Source organism: Elephas maximus, chromosome 4 (assembly GCF_024166365.1).
Source record: "Elephas maximus indicus isolate mEleMax1 chromosome 4, mEleMax1 primary haplotype, whole genome shotgun sequence".
In the NCBI taxonomy this organism is placed as follows: Eukaryota; Metazoa; Chordata; class Mammalia; order Proboscidea; family Elephantidae; genus Elephas; species Elephas maximus.
The window spans coordinates 90881760-90899287 of record NC_064822.1 but is presented as its reverse complement, the minus strand read 5'-3'; the positions used below and the strand labels follow the sequence as shown (position 1 = coordinate 90899287).

The 17528-nt window shown below is 38.8% G+C and overlaps 1 protein-coding gene across 14 annotated transcripts in view; it reads right to left on the bottom strand.

Annotated features, from left to right (window-relative positions):
* Positions 1-17528, bottom strand: part of BICD1 (BICD cargo adaptor 1) — a 278038-nt gene that overhangs the window by 54554 nt on the left and 205956 nt on the right. For all 14 annotated transcript variants that reach the window (XR_007517144.1, XM_049882774.1, XM_049882780.1 and 11 more), the window contains exons 3-4: positions 12155-12307; positions 3272-3697 (exon numbers count right to left, since the gene is read on the bottom strand). Coding sequence is in view for 13 of the 14 variants with exons in the window: in XM_049882774.1 (XP_049738731.1) it covers positions 3272-3697; positions 12155-12307 (579 nt within the window). In the remaining variant the exon portion in view is untranslated. The remainder of the gene's footprint in view (positions 1-3271; positions 3698-12154; positions 12308-17528) is intronic.

The following is a 17528-nucleotide window of genomic DNA, read 5'->3' as shown; positions in this document are numbered from 1 at the left end:
TTTATTTCTTCCACATCCATGAGGACATAACAAATTAATTTCAGTTTTTTAGAAACATTAGTTTTTTTCTTCATACTACATGTGAAATTATATAGCCAGTTTGATACTAAAATATATATATATATATATTTTTTTTTTTTTCCAAAGAGTTTTGTCCTGCTTAGTTTGACTCTATGTAGATGGGAAGTTAAACAGAAGATATTTATCGAAGGCAGAAATTTTAGCACAAGCATAAAGGACTCCTTTAAATAGATTAAATAATTTAGTTTTTCTCAGACAGACTCTACTTATTTTCATTCTAATAAAAATAATTAAAGGGCTTGACTATCACTGGAAAATGTAAACTATAATCTATTTGAAATAAGCAAGTCTTAAGGGCACCAAGAGCCAAAATAATTTATCTAATAATGCTCAGAGAAATTCTTCTCAGGCAATAAAGGACGACACTAATTGAGCTGTTCTCTATCAAGGTCTATTGTCACATGTACAGGGATTCTTAGATGAATTAAATATGTTCTCTTGCTGTGTTTCTTTTTTTGTGTGTGTGTATGTTTCTGTGTTAAGTAAAAGCAAGGATGACTGGCTAAATTTAAATATGACTATAATTTATTCCATAATCTAGGAAAAAATATAATTCAGAAAAATATTTGCTCCAATTTGCTCTAGGAAAAAAAAAAAAGAAAAAAGCACTCCTAAATTTAGGTCCCTGGGTGGCCAAACAGTTTGCATTTGACTACTGACTGAAAGGTTGGCACTGCTAACCAAGCCAGAGGCACTGTGGAAGAAAGGCCTGAGATTTACTTCCAAAAAATCTGCCATAGAAATCCTATGGAGTGCAGTTCTACTCTGACACACATGGGGTCACTGTGAATCAGCGTCAACTCGATGGCAACTAGTTTTTTAATTTAGATACAGTCTTATCATCACTTGCCTCTTCCTATACTTTCTATGGTTTATATTTTAACTGAAAGAAAAGTGGTGACCTTTTTGGCACTTCAAAAATTGATGGCAGGTTCTAGTACAATAATAATACCTTGTAACGTTTTATAACTTATACATAGCTTTATATGCACTATCCTATTTGGTCTTCACAACACTCCACAAAAGAGATATAACAATATATGCCTATGCAGGTTGTATACCAGGAGGCACTATTTAAATTGGTGGCACACTGGTTAAGAGCTTGGCTGCTGACCAAAATGTTGGCAGTTCAAATCCACCAGCTGCTCCCTGGAAATCCTATGGGGCAGTTCTACTCTGTCCTATAGGGTCGCTATGATTTGGAATCGACTTGATGGCAAAGGGTTTGGTTAGTTGCAGATTTTTATATTTATTATTACAATTTCCCAGCAGATGGCAGTATGGTACCTAGAGGAAGGGGAACCCCCCCCCCCCCACCAGCTCCAACAAAGGCATCATAGAGACTAGTTGTGGGGCTAATTTATTACCTGCCCTATAACTATGAATGGGCCTCACGAAAGTAAAGCAACTGATCCACTAGTCCTGATACTCAAGGCAGGAACATAGGATTTTTTTTTTTTCTTGAATCAGGTTAGCTAAATACCCTCAGATGAGAAAACATGATTCATATGCATAAATCCTTCTAAGGTAAGAAAGGGCCAGCAGGCTATTTTCAAAAGGTTCCTTCATCACAAGGAAGATCTTAAAAGCTGCACATTGTGCTCCTGCCTGCGCCCTCTCCCTCTTCACAAACCGCCAACAGTAACTAAAGGCAGGCACTGGATTTGAAGGTACACAGCTTTCTCCCAGATGCAGTGTTTTGGATTCTGGCCAAATCCTAAGAGACAAGAAAGCTATGAGAATACAAAGCGTCGCCTCCAAAGTCTGCCGATGCTATAAGCTGAGGTATGCAAAATAGAGAGCTGCCCAAAGGAGGGCAACTGCTGCACCCATGACAGCACAGTTTCAAAATCCAAAAGGCTCTAAACAAAAGTTTGATCATAACTCACTTGGTGGCAATATTCAGACAGCCCTAAACTCACTGGGCAGCAAAACTGCATGTGACTGAGGTGAAGCCATTTATAGTCCTTATTTTTTCCTTTTTTTTTTAATGAATACTCATACAATTCACTAAAGAAATGCTAATATTATTTGATTATTGGGTGCCACACCTGACCCCACTGGGCTATTACAATATTTGTGGTATATGTTACATATAAAACCAAAAAAAAAAACCAAACCTGTCGCCGTGGAGTCGATTCTGACTCATAGCAACCCATTATGAGCCATATCTGCCATAAATAAAAGTGACTGTCAAAGTCTAAGAGCCTCTATTTATGAGCTACGCATGAAGAACTTTGAGAGTTAACAGACTGAAGATTAGGCCTCAAACTTACTCACCTAACAAGCTCGTTAAACCAGAGAATCCTGGTTCAGTAGATCTGGTATTAAAAAAAAAACAAATCCATTGCTGTTGAGTCAATTGCGACTCATAGCGATTCTATAGCACAGAGTAGAGCTGCCCCACAGGGTTTCCAGGGAGCACCTGGTGAATTCGAACTGCCGACCCTTTGGTTAGCAGAAGTAGCTCTTAACCACGATACCACCAGGGTTTCCAGATCTGGTATGGGGCCCAATAATTTGTATTACTAATAAACCCCCAGGTGATGGTGATGGCGGTGATGCCCTTCCTGAGACATTTTCATCAAGCACTTGATTAAGGTATGGCAGGGAGGCAAGACTCTGAACTAGAAAACCGTTTCACAATGAGATAGGGTTAAAGCCTCGGGCTCTTCACAAGACGTCTGATTTGAAGATGCTAAAAATTTAAGGCCTTGCACTCTGTATTTTTAATTATAATCGTGTCCTGGCTGTTTGTATATAGGAAACTCCCATGTCTTTTAAAGCTTAAAGTATTCCTGTGAAATGTGACTATTAATCTTGGAGCTATGCATGCAGTTGCTTGTAATAGAAATGTTTTCTGTCATTTCACTTGTATATAAAGCTTTTGGATTCTTTTGTTAGCCAGGAAAGCCTTAAGAGGCTGTCTTTTCTCCCATCAGATTGAACCGGATCTAATTATGTGTCTAAGAGATTCATTTCTTAAAGCAATGCAAATGAGAGATTTCTCTTGAATAACCCTGCCACGTCTGTTTAAAATATTGTACTTTCAAAGTTGCCAGTTAAAGAAGCAATATTTTAAAAAACAATCTGAAACTAAAATAGGAGAATATGAAATCCCCATAACACACTACATGGGACCTACAAGAAATTCACTGTTGACTGTAGCAGCCCTAAACAAAGTTCTTACCTGCATAAGTTGCTGCTTCAGCTTCTGTATTTCTGTAATGTTGAGCTCACTGAATAAGTCAGAGACAGGGTGCAGTGACTCTCCTTTCCTTAAGGTGGGAGTCCGATAATCTCCATTCAGTTTCACAAGAGGCCCATGGATGTGCCCATTCATCTTGTCGTCATTGTTGGGTTCACTCCCATCCTCAGCAAACTTGAGTCCATCGACTGAGATGCTGATATGGTTATCATTGAGGGTGATGTACTGGGAGAGCTCCTTCCGCAGGTTGTTCTTTTGCTCCCTTTCATTTTTTAAGGTCTCAAGGGCCTCTTCCAGCTGGTGCTCAGCGATCTCCTTCAACCGGATGGCATCTTCCAGCTGGCTATTCAGCAGCACTGTTTCCTCCTCAAATCGCTTAATCTCATGCTTTAAGCCTTCGTATTCAACCTGAATCAGATAGGATAAAGAAGATTCATAAAACTAAAATTTGGGTCTTACAAAGCTGCCATTAAACACCGTAGTGGACCTAATAATAATTTAAAAAATTGGTACATTAGTCTAAAAATAAATCATAAAAAAAGCATATCACGTAGTCTTGGCATAACGCAGGATGGTTTCTTTAGAAAAAATAAGCATTTAACATGGAAAAATCACCTTTTTTCAAACTGTATGTAATTCAATGACATTAGTACATAAAATTCAATTCTTAGTAGAGATGAAAAAGGAATCATCTCTTGTTTTAGTATTTCTCTTATGGGGTTCAGTGGTCACAAGGGGGCACTGTTTGCCTAATAAATCAGGAATATTTTTGCAATAATTCATTCAGAATATTCATAACCTAAGAAAAGATTTTATTGTAACTATTAATTTTGTTTTATTTCATTATAATAATGAGGAAATTTTTATATCCAGAGATAAATTAGTTAAAAGATCACAATAAGAACATAACCTCAACAAAATGTTTGGCAGTAAGATGAGAAAGCCAAAAATGTTTTTATGTGCTTAATGAAAGAGTCTGGAAGAAAAGTTACAAATTATCCAATAACAATAAAACCAAAAACCAAACCCATTGCCACTGAGTAGATTGTGACTCATAGAGACCCTATAGGACACAGCAGAACTGCCCCATATGGTTTCCAAGGAGTGCCCGGTGGATTCGAACAGCCAACCTTTTGGTTAGCAGCCGTAGATCTTAACCACTATGCCACCAGGGTTTCGCCAACAACAATAACTATATATATATATATCAATGTAATATTCCTTTGAATTATAATCAAATAAGAGCCTAGTTCAAACACCCTCTTGGTCATGAAGGTTGCGGTGGGATTGATTACTTCCATGTGAACTTTCTAGACATGGTCTTGTAACTCCCTCCCAGGTGACTGGGTGACTGTGTGATAGGGTAATTGTGGCCTACCAAGGGGATTGGTCAGTTTTGCCTTAAAAGAGTGCCAATTCCAGAGCAGAGAGGAGGATCCTACAGCAACCAAGCAAAAAAAGCCAGGAGCATCCTTGGGACCCAGGGTCCCTGTGCTGAGAAGTTCTTGGAACCAGGAGACTAAGAAAGAGAGAACAAGGTATAACCCTGAAGATGGTGAGAAATAGCGGCAGGAGAGACCCAGCAACAGGAGCAGCAGGAGATGGCATGGTGGGCTTCCCGGTCCATGGAGAGAGAAAGCTGAGAGTTTCTGGGGAGAGGCCTAGGGCCACGGAGAAGTGTGCCTGCAAGCATGGTTAGGAAGAGGCTGTCCTGATGGAAGAACTGCATCTGAGTGTTCTTGAGCCTGTATTGGAACTGTTAGTTCCCTAATAAGCCCCATAATTGTGATCATGGTCTGTGAGTCCTGTGTGGCCACTGCAATGAATTATTGAAGCCAGAAGAGAAGTACAGAGTGTTGTGTGAGGGATGATTGGTGTCAGAATTAGTAAAGATAGCAGAAAGAAAAGGCTTGTCTGGCTTCCACCTCACGGGAGTCAGCCTTGCACTGTTGATCTTGGTTCTCTTTCCTTCCTGTGGGTTGGAAGAGGTCAGATACCGCCCCCAAGCTGTTTTTACAGAAGCCCACAGATGAACAGGATCTATCCTCTGAACTGACATGCCTCCTTGGGATCTTCTCCATGGCACTTACCACAGGCCACCTTTTATAAAATATTTAATCTCCATTTGTTACTACATTGTAATATTTTTAGAGAGAGGAAGTACTTGTGATTCACTAAGTGTTCCCTCATAGTGCTTCAGTGTTCACAGTGTTTCAACAGAATTCTGCTTTTCAATAAGCATTTGCTGAAAAAACAAACTAAAGCAAATGAAAAGAATAAACTAGAAAAAGTCACATAATAAAGTCATTATGATATTAGATACTGTTATGGATTGAACTGTGTCGCCTAAAAGTGTATGTTAACTTGGCTAGGCCATGATTCGCAGTATTGAATGACTGTCTACCATTTTGTCATCTGATATGATCTTCCTATGTGTTGTAAATCCTACCTCTGTGATGTTAATGAGGCAGATTAGAGGCAGTTATATTAATGAGGCAGGACTCAATCTATAAGATTAGATTGTGTCTTGAGTCAATTTCTTTTGAGATACAAAAGAGAGAAGTGAGCAGAGCAACAAGGGGACTTCACACCCTCAAGAAAGCAGCACTGGGAGCAGAAGACATCCTTTGGACCTGAGGTTCCTGTGCTGAGAAGCTCCTAGACCGGGGGAAGATTGATGACAAGAACCTTGCCCCAGAACCAATAAAGACAGAAAGCCTTTCCCTAGAGCTGGCACCCTGAATTTGGACTTCTAGCCTCCTAAACTGTGAGAGAATAAATTCCTCTTTGTTAAAGCCATCCACTTGTATTTCTGCTATAGCAGCATAACATAACCTATGTATCCAGTTTTATGTTTATTTTAGTATTCATATCAGTTTAAACTCTTTAAAATTTTTATTATGCTTTAAGTGAAAGTTTACAAATTGTCAGTCTCACATATAAAAATTTATACACACCTTGCTATATGCTCCTAGTTACTCTCCCTCTAATGAGACAGCACATTCCTTCTCTCCACCCTGTATTCCCCGTGTCCATTCAGCCAGCTTCTGTCCCCCTCTGCCTTCTCATCTCCCCTTCCGACAGGAGCTGCCCACATAGTCTCGTGTGTCTACTGGAGCCAAGAAGCTCACTCCTCACCAGTATCATTTTCTATCTTATAGCCCAGTCCAATCCCTGTCTGAAGAGTTGGCTTTGGGAATGGTACCTGTCTTGGGCTAACAGAAGATCTGGGGACCAAGACCTCCAGAGTCCTTCTAGTCTCGGTCAGACCATTAAAGTCTGGTCTTTTTACGAGAATTTGAGGTCTGCATCCCACTGCTCTCCTGCTCCATCAGGGATTCTCTGTTGTGTTTCCTGTCAGGGCAGTCATTGGTTGTAGCTGGGCACCACCCACTTCTTCTGGTCTCAGGCTGATGTAGTCTCTGATTTATGTGGCCCTTTCTGTCTCTTGGGCTCATAATTACCTTGTGTCTTTGGTGTTCTTCATTCTCCTTTGCTCCAGGTGGGTTGAGACCAATTGATGCACCTTAGATGGCTGCTTGTTAGTGTAGTTTAAACTTATATTAAAAAAAAAATTTTTTTAACTGAAGAATAGGGTTCATAGGCCATCTTATATAACTATTTGTCTGTCTTCATATATTTTCAATGCAATGGGTTGTCTTCAAAAGGTTAGGATATCGATTTTGGATATAAGTTTAGTTAGGATGTAGGTTTGGCTGATGTAACAGAGACCTAAATATGAGTGATTTAGTCAGGACACAAGTTTGTTTCTGTCTCATAACATAACAGTATGGAGGTAGACAGTCAATGACCAGGGAACCTCTGTTCCATGAGGGCATTCAGGAACCAGATTCCTTGTCACACTGCCATTCCTACTCTAATCCACATGATCTAAGGTGGCTGATCAGGTTCCAAGCAGAGGGATGGAGTGAGGGGCACACCTCTTCCCTTTGATAAGATATCTCAAAGCTGCCCATATCCCTTCCCCTCATCTCTGACTGGTCAGCACTAACCACATGACACTTAGTGGTAAGAAGGTGAAGAAATACCATCTTTAGTCTGGGTAGTCTTATGTCCAGTTAAAAACTGGGTAATAGTTTGGGAGAAGTGAGCAAAGGATATTGATGGACAACCAGCATTCTGCCATAAAAGACCACTGGAATTTCATCATGTCCATGACAGAATCACACAAAAGAGTCAAATCATAGAGACATGTTTCTATTATTTATAATAATAATAATAAAGAACTAATTGTTTCACCCAAATATACCTTTGAATAAATAAAAGAAGGTAAAAAATAAATATATCCATGGCATACGCCATGGATAGAATTGTGTCCTCCAAAAATATCTGTCAACTTGGCTAGGTCATGATTCCCTTGTACAATTGTATGGCTGTCTATCATTTTATCTTCTGATGTGATTTCCCTATGTGTTATAAATCCTATCACTATGATGTAATAAGATGGATTAGTGGCAGTTATATTGGTGAAGTCTGCAAGATTAGTGTCTTAAAACAATCTCTTTTGAGGTATAAAAGAGAGAAGCGAGCAGAGAGACATGGGGACCTTATACAACCAAGAAAGCAGCACCAGGAGCAGAGAGCATCCTTTGGACCTGAGGTTCCTGTGCTGAGATGCTCCCAGACCAAGGGAAGACTGATGCATCACAAGGATCTTCCTTTCAGAGCTGAAAGAGAGAAAGCCTTGCCCTGGAGCTTACATCCTGAATTCGGACTTCTAGCCTACTGGACTATGAGAGAATAAATGTCTCTTTGTTAAAGGCATCCACTTGTGGTATTTCTGTTATAGCAGCACTAGATGACTATGACAGCATATTATCAATAATTGTCTTCTAAAAGTATTCAGAAGGAAATTTCTGAGTTTCATATTAATAGTCATCTATCAATTACCACCTATCAAGATCATGGGTGCTTCATAGGAGAATAAATTGCTCTTTGGGGAAAATGCATAACTGGGCACTTTAATATGGACAAAGACATATTTTTAAATTCCAATTCCATGTTGCCTATGTGAAATATGGAATAGCTTCACAACCCCTTACTACCAGCAACCCCAGATTGGTTTGTTCCTGTGTCTTCTTTCTGTATACTAATGGGCTCCCTGGGAAAATACATGTTCCAATGTCCTTTCCATCAATTCAGACATTAAATGCTTTCAGAACAGTGATCACAAAATAGTAGCTCCTATATATTTTATATTTGCGATCACAAATAAAAATTGGTATGGTTAACTATACATCATTGTTGTCAAGTCGATTCTGACTCATGGCTACTCTATAGGACAGAGTAGAATTGTCCCATAGGATTTACAAGGCTGTAATCTTTTTTTTTTTTTAATCTTTACGGAAGCTGATCGCCACATCTTTCTCCTGCTGAGCGGCTGGTGGGTTCAAACTGCCGGTCTTTGGGTTAGCAGCCAGCCTGCATCACCATGGCTCCATGGTTAACTATAAACCAAACACAAACCCACTGCCATCAAGTCGATTCCGACTCATAGCAACCCTATAGGACAGAGTAGAACTGCCCCATAGAGTTTGCAAGGAGCACCTGGTGGACTTGGACTGCCGACCTTTTGGTTAGCAGCTGTAGCACTTAACCACTACACCACCAGGGTTTCCTTATGGTTAACTATACTAATCTTAAACTTAAGTTTTCTTTCTAAGTTGCGGTGTGAATTAAAAGAATGAAAAAAGTTTATCCATGCTTTCAACAAGTATTTATTTAATGCCTACTCTGTGCCAGGCCCTGTTCTAGGTGCTATATCTTAGGAAGGGAGATGGAAAACAAACAAACTAATAAATAGTATATAGGGAGTAATATGTGCTATTTAAACAATAATTATTTGCAAATAATCAATCAATAGTTAAAAACCACATGAAACTTCAGAAAGGAAAAATCTAGTTCTTTGAACTAAGCATTTAATAATGTTAGTAGCTTAGCTGTTTTGAGAAACATTAAACAAGGCTAGAGGAGTGTACTATGAAAAGAGAGCTCAAATCTAAAGCAACATTCAGACCAATTTTGTGAATGAATGCCAGTCATCTTCATCTCCTGAAAACAATCTGTGTCATCTGTACCTAAGATATTATATATAATATTTCATTAATTAGAAAGAGTTTCTAATAGATGCTAACTTATAAATAAAGGCCAACAGTAGTGGGGAAAATGGTATTTCCTTAATCGGGAGAGATTTGTGGCACTACAGTGTACCCATTTGTCATGGAATAAGCCAAAATGGCCCTAATGACTTCAAAGTAACTCATCAGACACTTAACGGGGAAAATTACCACACTGCATCCAAAAAAATAAAAGAGATGTGTAAATTTCCCCATTTTTTACTGAGTTAACCATTTGTTCCCCAGGTTTCAATTACTGGTAGAAGGGGCAGGTAAACTGTAAAGAGTAATCAGTCCAACTGATAATACCAATTCCCACAGAAATGAACACTCGCAGGATGCTTGGGTAGGCTTTCAAGAATACCTAATACTGGCCTTAATTAACCTCCTGAGTAAATTAGTCTACCACATACATTCATGGAAGACTCTACAGGGAGGATGTCTGGTTGCAGGCTACAGGATAGAGTGTGCCTGTCCATGCAGAGAGCAGTGAGGATTTGTACGAGTCGAGAAGTAATGGCCACTTTAAATATTCACACGTCAGTGAATTTGTTCCAAGTTCTCTACGTTCTTTACCAGGAACAAAAAAACAAAACAAAAAAACACCACCAACCAAGAATTTTATTTTAACAAGTTTCTGGGAAGCACATTAAAAAGAAAAAAAATAAAATATCCTCATTTCCTCTACTGTGAGCTCAGTTACCCTAGCCAAATCAAGACCTGTGATGTCCATGGTACTGCCAGCCCTCAGGACACACAAAGTATCAGTGACTCAGCGCTTATGAGGGAAGGAATGAAGTGAAAACACTTGGGGATATATCCTGGTAACCTTTTTTTTTAATGGCCTAAAACTGTCCTCTATACTCCTTCCAAAAAAACCCATACCCGTTGCCGTCGAGTTGATTCCGACTCTTAGTGACTCTATAGGACAGAGTAGAACTGCCCCATAGAGTTTCCAAGGAGCACCTGGTGGATTTGAACTGCCATCCTCTTGGTTAGCAGCTGCAGCACTTAACCACTACGCCACCAGGGTTTCCCTGTACTCCTTAGCAGACCTCTTATTCTCCATCACTCCAAAGCTGGGGGAAGTGGGAAGGATCAGGAATCAAATTTCAATTGTGTCAAGGCATGGATTCCCCCGCCCCCCCGCCCCCGGGTTTTTCCATTCCCCCTCACTCTTTGCCCTTATATCAACGCCTATAATAATTTTGGACATAGACACCCTACTTGGGAAGGGAGCAGAAGTAGAAACATATATCTGGACTGGTCTCTAAGTTTACTGGGGGCAAGACTCATGCCCTATGGGTTTTTGTATCTCTTCACTTCAGCACAGTGCCTGGCACCATAGTTGATCTGAACTGAGAGATTACATTTAGATCAGAGTGTAGGTTGTAGTTGAAGAAGCTCCTTAAAAAGAACTTGAACAGCCAGTTCGCCTTTGCCTAGCTGCTACCTGATAGAACTGTACTCATGAATACACTGTATAATTACAGATTCAACAGCGCTATTACTAGTCACTATAGAAAATCACAATGCAAATCAATCAGAAAACTTAGGCTGTCTAAGGCTCACTACAACAAAACTTCAAAAAACAAACAAAAAAATCTTTTTAGTCAGGTTACAGGTCTCTAAATGGGCATCTTCTTTTTATTATTTTGTTCTTACTGGTTTATACTTTCATAACTTGTTTCCCTCTAAGATTTGAAAACAATTTACCAAGAAAAAAAAAAAAAAGATAAGTAGTTGTGGGAAGACTGAAGAGAATCTTCCTTTACTTCTTTAGCTTGTAGTACAAAAAAGTTCATAGGCCCAGGCTCCTAAGTGAAATTGTTAAGTTAAATTTGAGCCAATACATTTTACTTACTCCTAAAATAAATTAACACGGAACTGAAGTATATAAACTAAAATTCTTCTTTTTACCAATAAAGTTTTATTGAAACTATACTACTTATAGCTATCAATTTCCTTCTAAATTTTAATAGAAATAGAAGAGTTGAGAAATTTTATCACATAACTTTTTGTGGAGAGAAGATTAAGGAGTTACAGCAAAAGTGGACAAATTCCTTCCTGAGTGTCTTAGTTATCTAGTGCTGCTATAACAGAAATACTACAAATGGGTGGCTTTAACAAACAGAAACTCATTTTCTCACAGTTTAACCAAAAAAACCTGTTGCCATTGGGTCAATTTTGACTCATAGTGACCTTATAGAACAGAGTAAGGCTGCCTCATAGAGTTTCCAAGGAGCACCTGGTGGATTTGAACTGCTGACCTTTTGGTTAGCAGCCGTAGCTCTTAACCACTACACCACTAGGATTTCCTCACACTTAAGGAGACTAGAAATCTGAATTTAGGGTGCTGGCACTAGGGGAAGGTCTTCTCTGTTGGGTCTGGAGGAAGGTCCTCTCTCTTCTGAGCTTCTGCTCTTGGGCAGTCTTCATGTGGCTTGGCATTTCTCCCCATCTCTGCTACCTTGCTTGCTTGTTTAATCTCTTATATCTAAAGAGAGATTGACTGAAGACACACCTACACTAATCCAGCCTCATTAACATAACAAAGACAACCTATCCCCAAATGGAAATATAACCAGAGATTAGGAATTACAACACATATTTTTGGGGGACACAATTCAACCCACAACACTGAAGTGTAAAGACAAAATTTAACCTTAGTAGTCAGAATACGCAGATCCATCTGAAGTGTACCTCAAGAGAACTTTTGAAGCCTTACCTGGTTCTGCTTTAATGTGGACACCAGTTTCTGCAATGTGATATTTTCTTCCTCCAGTTCAGTATAGTCCTGAAGGAGTCGGGCCTCCCGGAATTTATATTCTCGGATTTCATCCTTCATTCGTATTCTCTGTAGTTCCAACATCTCGTTGTTCTTAAACAATAGAATAAATAATTAATACTAAATTTTCTTATTCTAGATTTTACAAAGTGTAGACAAAGTCTTGGTAGTTAAAAAGTAATAACAAAAACACTTCACAGAGTGTAAATCGGTACAACCATTTTTTAATGACAATCTAATGCTATCTGTCAAAAGTTTAAAAGCACATACACATGACCCAGCAATTCCACTTCCAAAAATCTTTTTTAAAGCTACTCTCATAGTATGTCCCCTGGACACCCTATCAGCTCAGTAATGAAGCCACTCCTGAGGTTCACCCTTCAGCCAAAGATTGGATAGGTCCATAAAACAAAACAAGAGTAAAGGGGCACACCAGCCTTGGGACAAGGACTAGAAGGCAGAAGGGGACAGGAAAGCTGGTAATACAGAACCTAAGGTCAAGAAGGGAGAGAGCTGACAGGTCGTGGGGTGGTTAACGAACGTCATAAAACAATATGTGTACTAACTGTTTAGTGAGAAACTAGTTTGATCTATAAACCTTCATCTAAAGTACAATAAAATTTTTTTAAAAAGATATTCTCATAGACATAAACAAAATGAAAGATAAATCCATGTGAAAATACACAAATAACTAGAAACAGTCTAAATGTCTTCTATTAGGGGAACAATTAAATTATCATGTATCCATTGAAAGGAACATTATAAAATTATAAAAATGAATAAAAAAAGATGAGGAGGAATTTTATATACTAAAATGAACAGATATCCATAACATATTATTAATATATACAGTAGCTTATAAACTAGTATGCATATCAGGATCCCATTTGTGGTAAAAATAAAGAGAGGCATATATGTACACACACAGGCGTGTGTGCACACATACACACACAAATGTTATAAATTTGTGTGTTTGTAAGAATATCCCAAAACTGTCAATAGGAATTATTTCTAAGGACAGAGATTGGACCATCCATAGGGATAAAGACAAGAGGCCTGTGTGAATTTTATGTCCTCTGGGGCACTTGAGGAGCCCTGGTGGCACAGTGGTTAAGCGTTTGCCTGCTAGCCACAAAGTCAGCAATTCGAATTCACCAGGTGCTCCTTGGAAAGCTTATGAGGCAGTTCTACTCTGTCTTATAGGGTCGCTATGAGTCAGAATCGACTCAATAGCAGTGGGTTTGGTTTTGGTTTCTTTGGATCACTTAAAGATTTTACAAAAAAAACATGTATTACCAGGTCTTATGTACAAAGTTATAGGATACAAATAATACAATTAAGTAAAATACTCAGCTTTTTTCCTAAACTTGTGTAACAAGTATAAGCTGTGTTTTAATTCAGAATATATAATGACCTAGAATAAAATCGATTATACATTTACACATGTAATATATTTGTAGTCATGGAAAGGAATATAAAAGTTTTGTCTTTTTTTTTTTAAACTCAGAATTCATTAGTTTCCTGGTCAAAGACAAATGTGGAGGGAAAGTACTGAAGAAACCATAGACCACATTTTTATTTTATGCAATACTTGGATAGATATATTAAAAAATAAATCATGACCACATTTGACCCACAGGCCATAGTGTACTGGCCTTTGTTATAAAATTACGAAGGGCTGACAATGAATAAACTAATAAAAAAAAAATTTTTTTTTTTTAATTGCAGTGTGGATGAATCTCAGTAATATAATGTTGAGTGAAAGAAGACAGGTGAAAAGATTACATGCTGTACGATTCCATATATACGAAGTTCAAAAACACACAAAACTAATCTATGGTGATACAAGTCTGTACAACAGCTACCTTTGGAGGAGGGGGTAGTGACATCTGCAAGAATATGAGCAATTTAAAAAGTCTCTGTCCTAACAGAGAACCCTTCTTAAGATAAAACCTGATTTTCCTGTGTATGTTTTCAAGCGCTCCTCATTTTGCTTCACTTTCTACAGCTCTTGACCTCAAATAACTCCTTTTGACTCTGGTTTTTATTCTCATCACCGTCTAAATATGGTGATTTTCCCTACTGACTTGGACCCTAAGTACAGCTCTCTGTGGTTCTGCTTATGCTTATGTGGAACAGCAAATTATAAACCTGTAATCTTTAATGTAAAAAAAGAAAACCGTAAGCTCCATACCCACTGATTCAGTTCTGGCTAATAAAAAAAGTCATTCTAAGTCAGAGACTGCAGTCTCTAAATAGTAGTTGTTAGTTCCAAACCTTGGGAGTGTAGGAGCTGTTGATTCTGGTGGGAAGACAGGCAGTCATAAACAGCCATCAGATAAGGATGAAGGCTGAGAATATTTGCAAGTCATTTGACTTAGTGATATAAATTCTAACTTCTGCAGGGCAAAGGCTCTTTCAGCATCAGATTTATACCTATTCTGTATCTTGTCATCATAAAAGCTCTCTGGCTAGACTGTACAGAGCTCCCTGGAGATGTCCAGACTTCATATATTTAATGTACTCTCCTGTGGAGAGTAATTGTCAATCTGGAGGCTATACAAACTAACTGGCTGTCTTGGAAACTTGTATTCAACTTACTACGTGTAACGTCACTTGTATATAAGGGGTTTGAGCTCTTTTGTTAGTCAGAAAGCTTCCAGACTTCCTGACTTTTCTCCCTTTGGCTCTCATTATAACAAATTGATGACTCTAACAGGATCCTCTATGCCTGCTTCGTTAACTGATAACTGCCTTATGCCCCATCTTAAGCTTCACCTCTGTTTATAGCAACACTGACCTCTTAAAGGGGTCCTGCCCCACTATGGGTCATATGTTAAAATAATTTAAGAGTTCTGAAATTGTACCTTGTCCATTGGATTCTGATGGCTTCAATGATTTTCCTAAAAACTAAAAAAAAAAAAAAAAAAGGGGGGGGGGAGGAGGATGGGGGTACTTTCATTGCTTATCTTTATAATGAAGATTATTTTAAGTAAATATGATTGGATTGATGGAACATTAGATGTTAGTATATAATCCTGTTGGAATGAGGTTTTCCTGGCTCTGGGAAGCTACTGCTCAAGCATTCTTTATAAGCAACAGATTCTGGTATCCCAGTAGACATATGGAATACCAAAGAGTTTCATTAATTCAGGCAAGATAACCAATAAAAATTAGCAATGACCAAAAAGGTTGAAAATGCAATTTGAATACAATCCCCACTTTCCATGCCGTGGGGGAATCCACCTGCACATTTCAAAATCTGCCAAAGAAGTCATATGATCTGGGTCTGCCTCTCTCTCCAACCACTTGCCTCCCTATCACTCTGCTCCAGCCACTATAGCTTTCTTCCTGCCCTTTCCTCTTGCCAGACATGCCAGATTGCTCCTGCATTGAGGCTTTTTCACTCTTCTTTCCAGAAATTCCCTGCCTTCAGATCTGGGGTTCTCAACTTCATTTTGTAGCATGACCCTCGTTGACAACCTGGTGAAGTCAGTGAACCTCTTCTCAGAATAATGCTTTAAAAATAATGGGTATAATATAAGAGGCAGGATTACAAAAGAGACCAATTATGTTAAAATTAAGTTATTAGAATATTTTTTAAGAATTACGATACGGTAATTGGGGTAGATAATGGACCCCAATTATCACACATCCCTGCAGTCCCCCCTTGTGGAGTCTCCTCTCAAACTGACTCTGAACTGGCCTTCTGAATTGCTTTGACCCACAGAATGCAGTACAAGTGATGTTGTGGGGCTTCTGAGCCTAAGTCTCAAGAGTCATTGCAGCTGACACACTTCCTCTCTTAGAACACTGCCACCATGTTCTAGCTGGCTGGAGCTGTGCAGCCCAGCCATTAGCTGCCAGGCCTGTGAGTGAGGCCATCTTGGGCTATTTAGCCCCAGCTGAGTGGCGAGATAGATGACTGCAGCCACATGAGCAACCCCAGTCAAGTCCATTAGAGCCGCCCAGGTGAGTCCAGCTTAGATGGCTGGCCAAAGAATCACGGGCTATTGTTTTAACCCCCTAAATTTGGGGGTTATTTGTTACACAGTAATATATAACCAATACTCTAATGCATGTGCTTCTTTATTCATATAATATATAATCAGATCTAGTGAGGATCTAAGAAATACATAATTCCAATGCAACGATATTTTGAGATACCTGCTAAGAATCAAAATGTGATATGAAAACACCTATACTTTCTACTTACCACAAAGTAACACATACTGCTAATACTTCTGAACTTTACCGACGATATTCAGATGGAAGAAAATACTAAAATTTAGTCAGAGTTTAGTGAAAATGAAGATGTCTTTATTTTTCCTATCCAAATTCATATACCCATTACCATCGAGTCAATTTCGACTCATTGCAACCCTGTAGGACAGGGTAGAACTGCCCCATAGGGTTTCTAAGGCTGTAAATCTTCGCAGAACAGAATGCCAGATCTTTCTTCCATGGAGCAGCTGGTGGGTTTGAACCACTGACCTTTCCGTAAGAAGCCGAGTGTTTAACCACTGCGCCACTAGGACTCCTCCTTCCAAGTTTATAGGTCTCTTGAATTCTACCCACAGACTCCCAGTCCATAGACCCAGATTAAGAAATTTGTCTTCTACTTGTCATTTAGGTCTCAGTTCAAATGTCCTCTCCTCAGAGAGGCCTTCCCTGAACAGCTGATATAAAACAGCTCCTCTCCTCCTGCCCTCACCCATCACCTGGTATCATTCACTTTATAGATCAATATTTAGCTTAGAGTAGGCACTCAAAAAAAAAGAAGAATGTTGAGTGAATAACACTAACCATGACTTGAAATTAGTAGTCACCTATTTTTTGCATTTATTACATTCCCTCTGTCATCTAAATAAAAAGTACCTTTTCTGTTTTGTTCATCACTGTGCCTCTAATGCCTGGCACAGTCTGGGCCCTTATAACCATGGAATGAATAATAAAACAGGAATACAAATGGCTAAAACCAAAATAACTCAGAAAAAAACTAAAATAAAGAGGGCTATTACTGAATGGATGATGGGTTTTTTGTCCTGGGTTGTTTTCCAGGGGGAAGAAAGGAACAACGCACTTTTAACTAAAATATAGTTAAATCTGTGAAATAACTAAAAAAAAAAAAAAATAGACTTGTTATAATTCTTATTCAATATATCGTTGAGCTACTTGGAAGCCGAAATAACTATTTTATCCCCTGCTCCTCGGACAATACTTTGAGCACACATGGTACATAAGCACAGAAAGAAAAATAGTCGTGTTCCACTAATTTGGTTATAAACCCAGACTATAATATAGCCCCTAAATT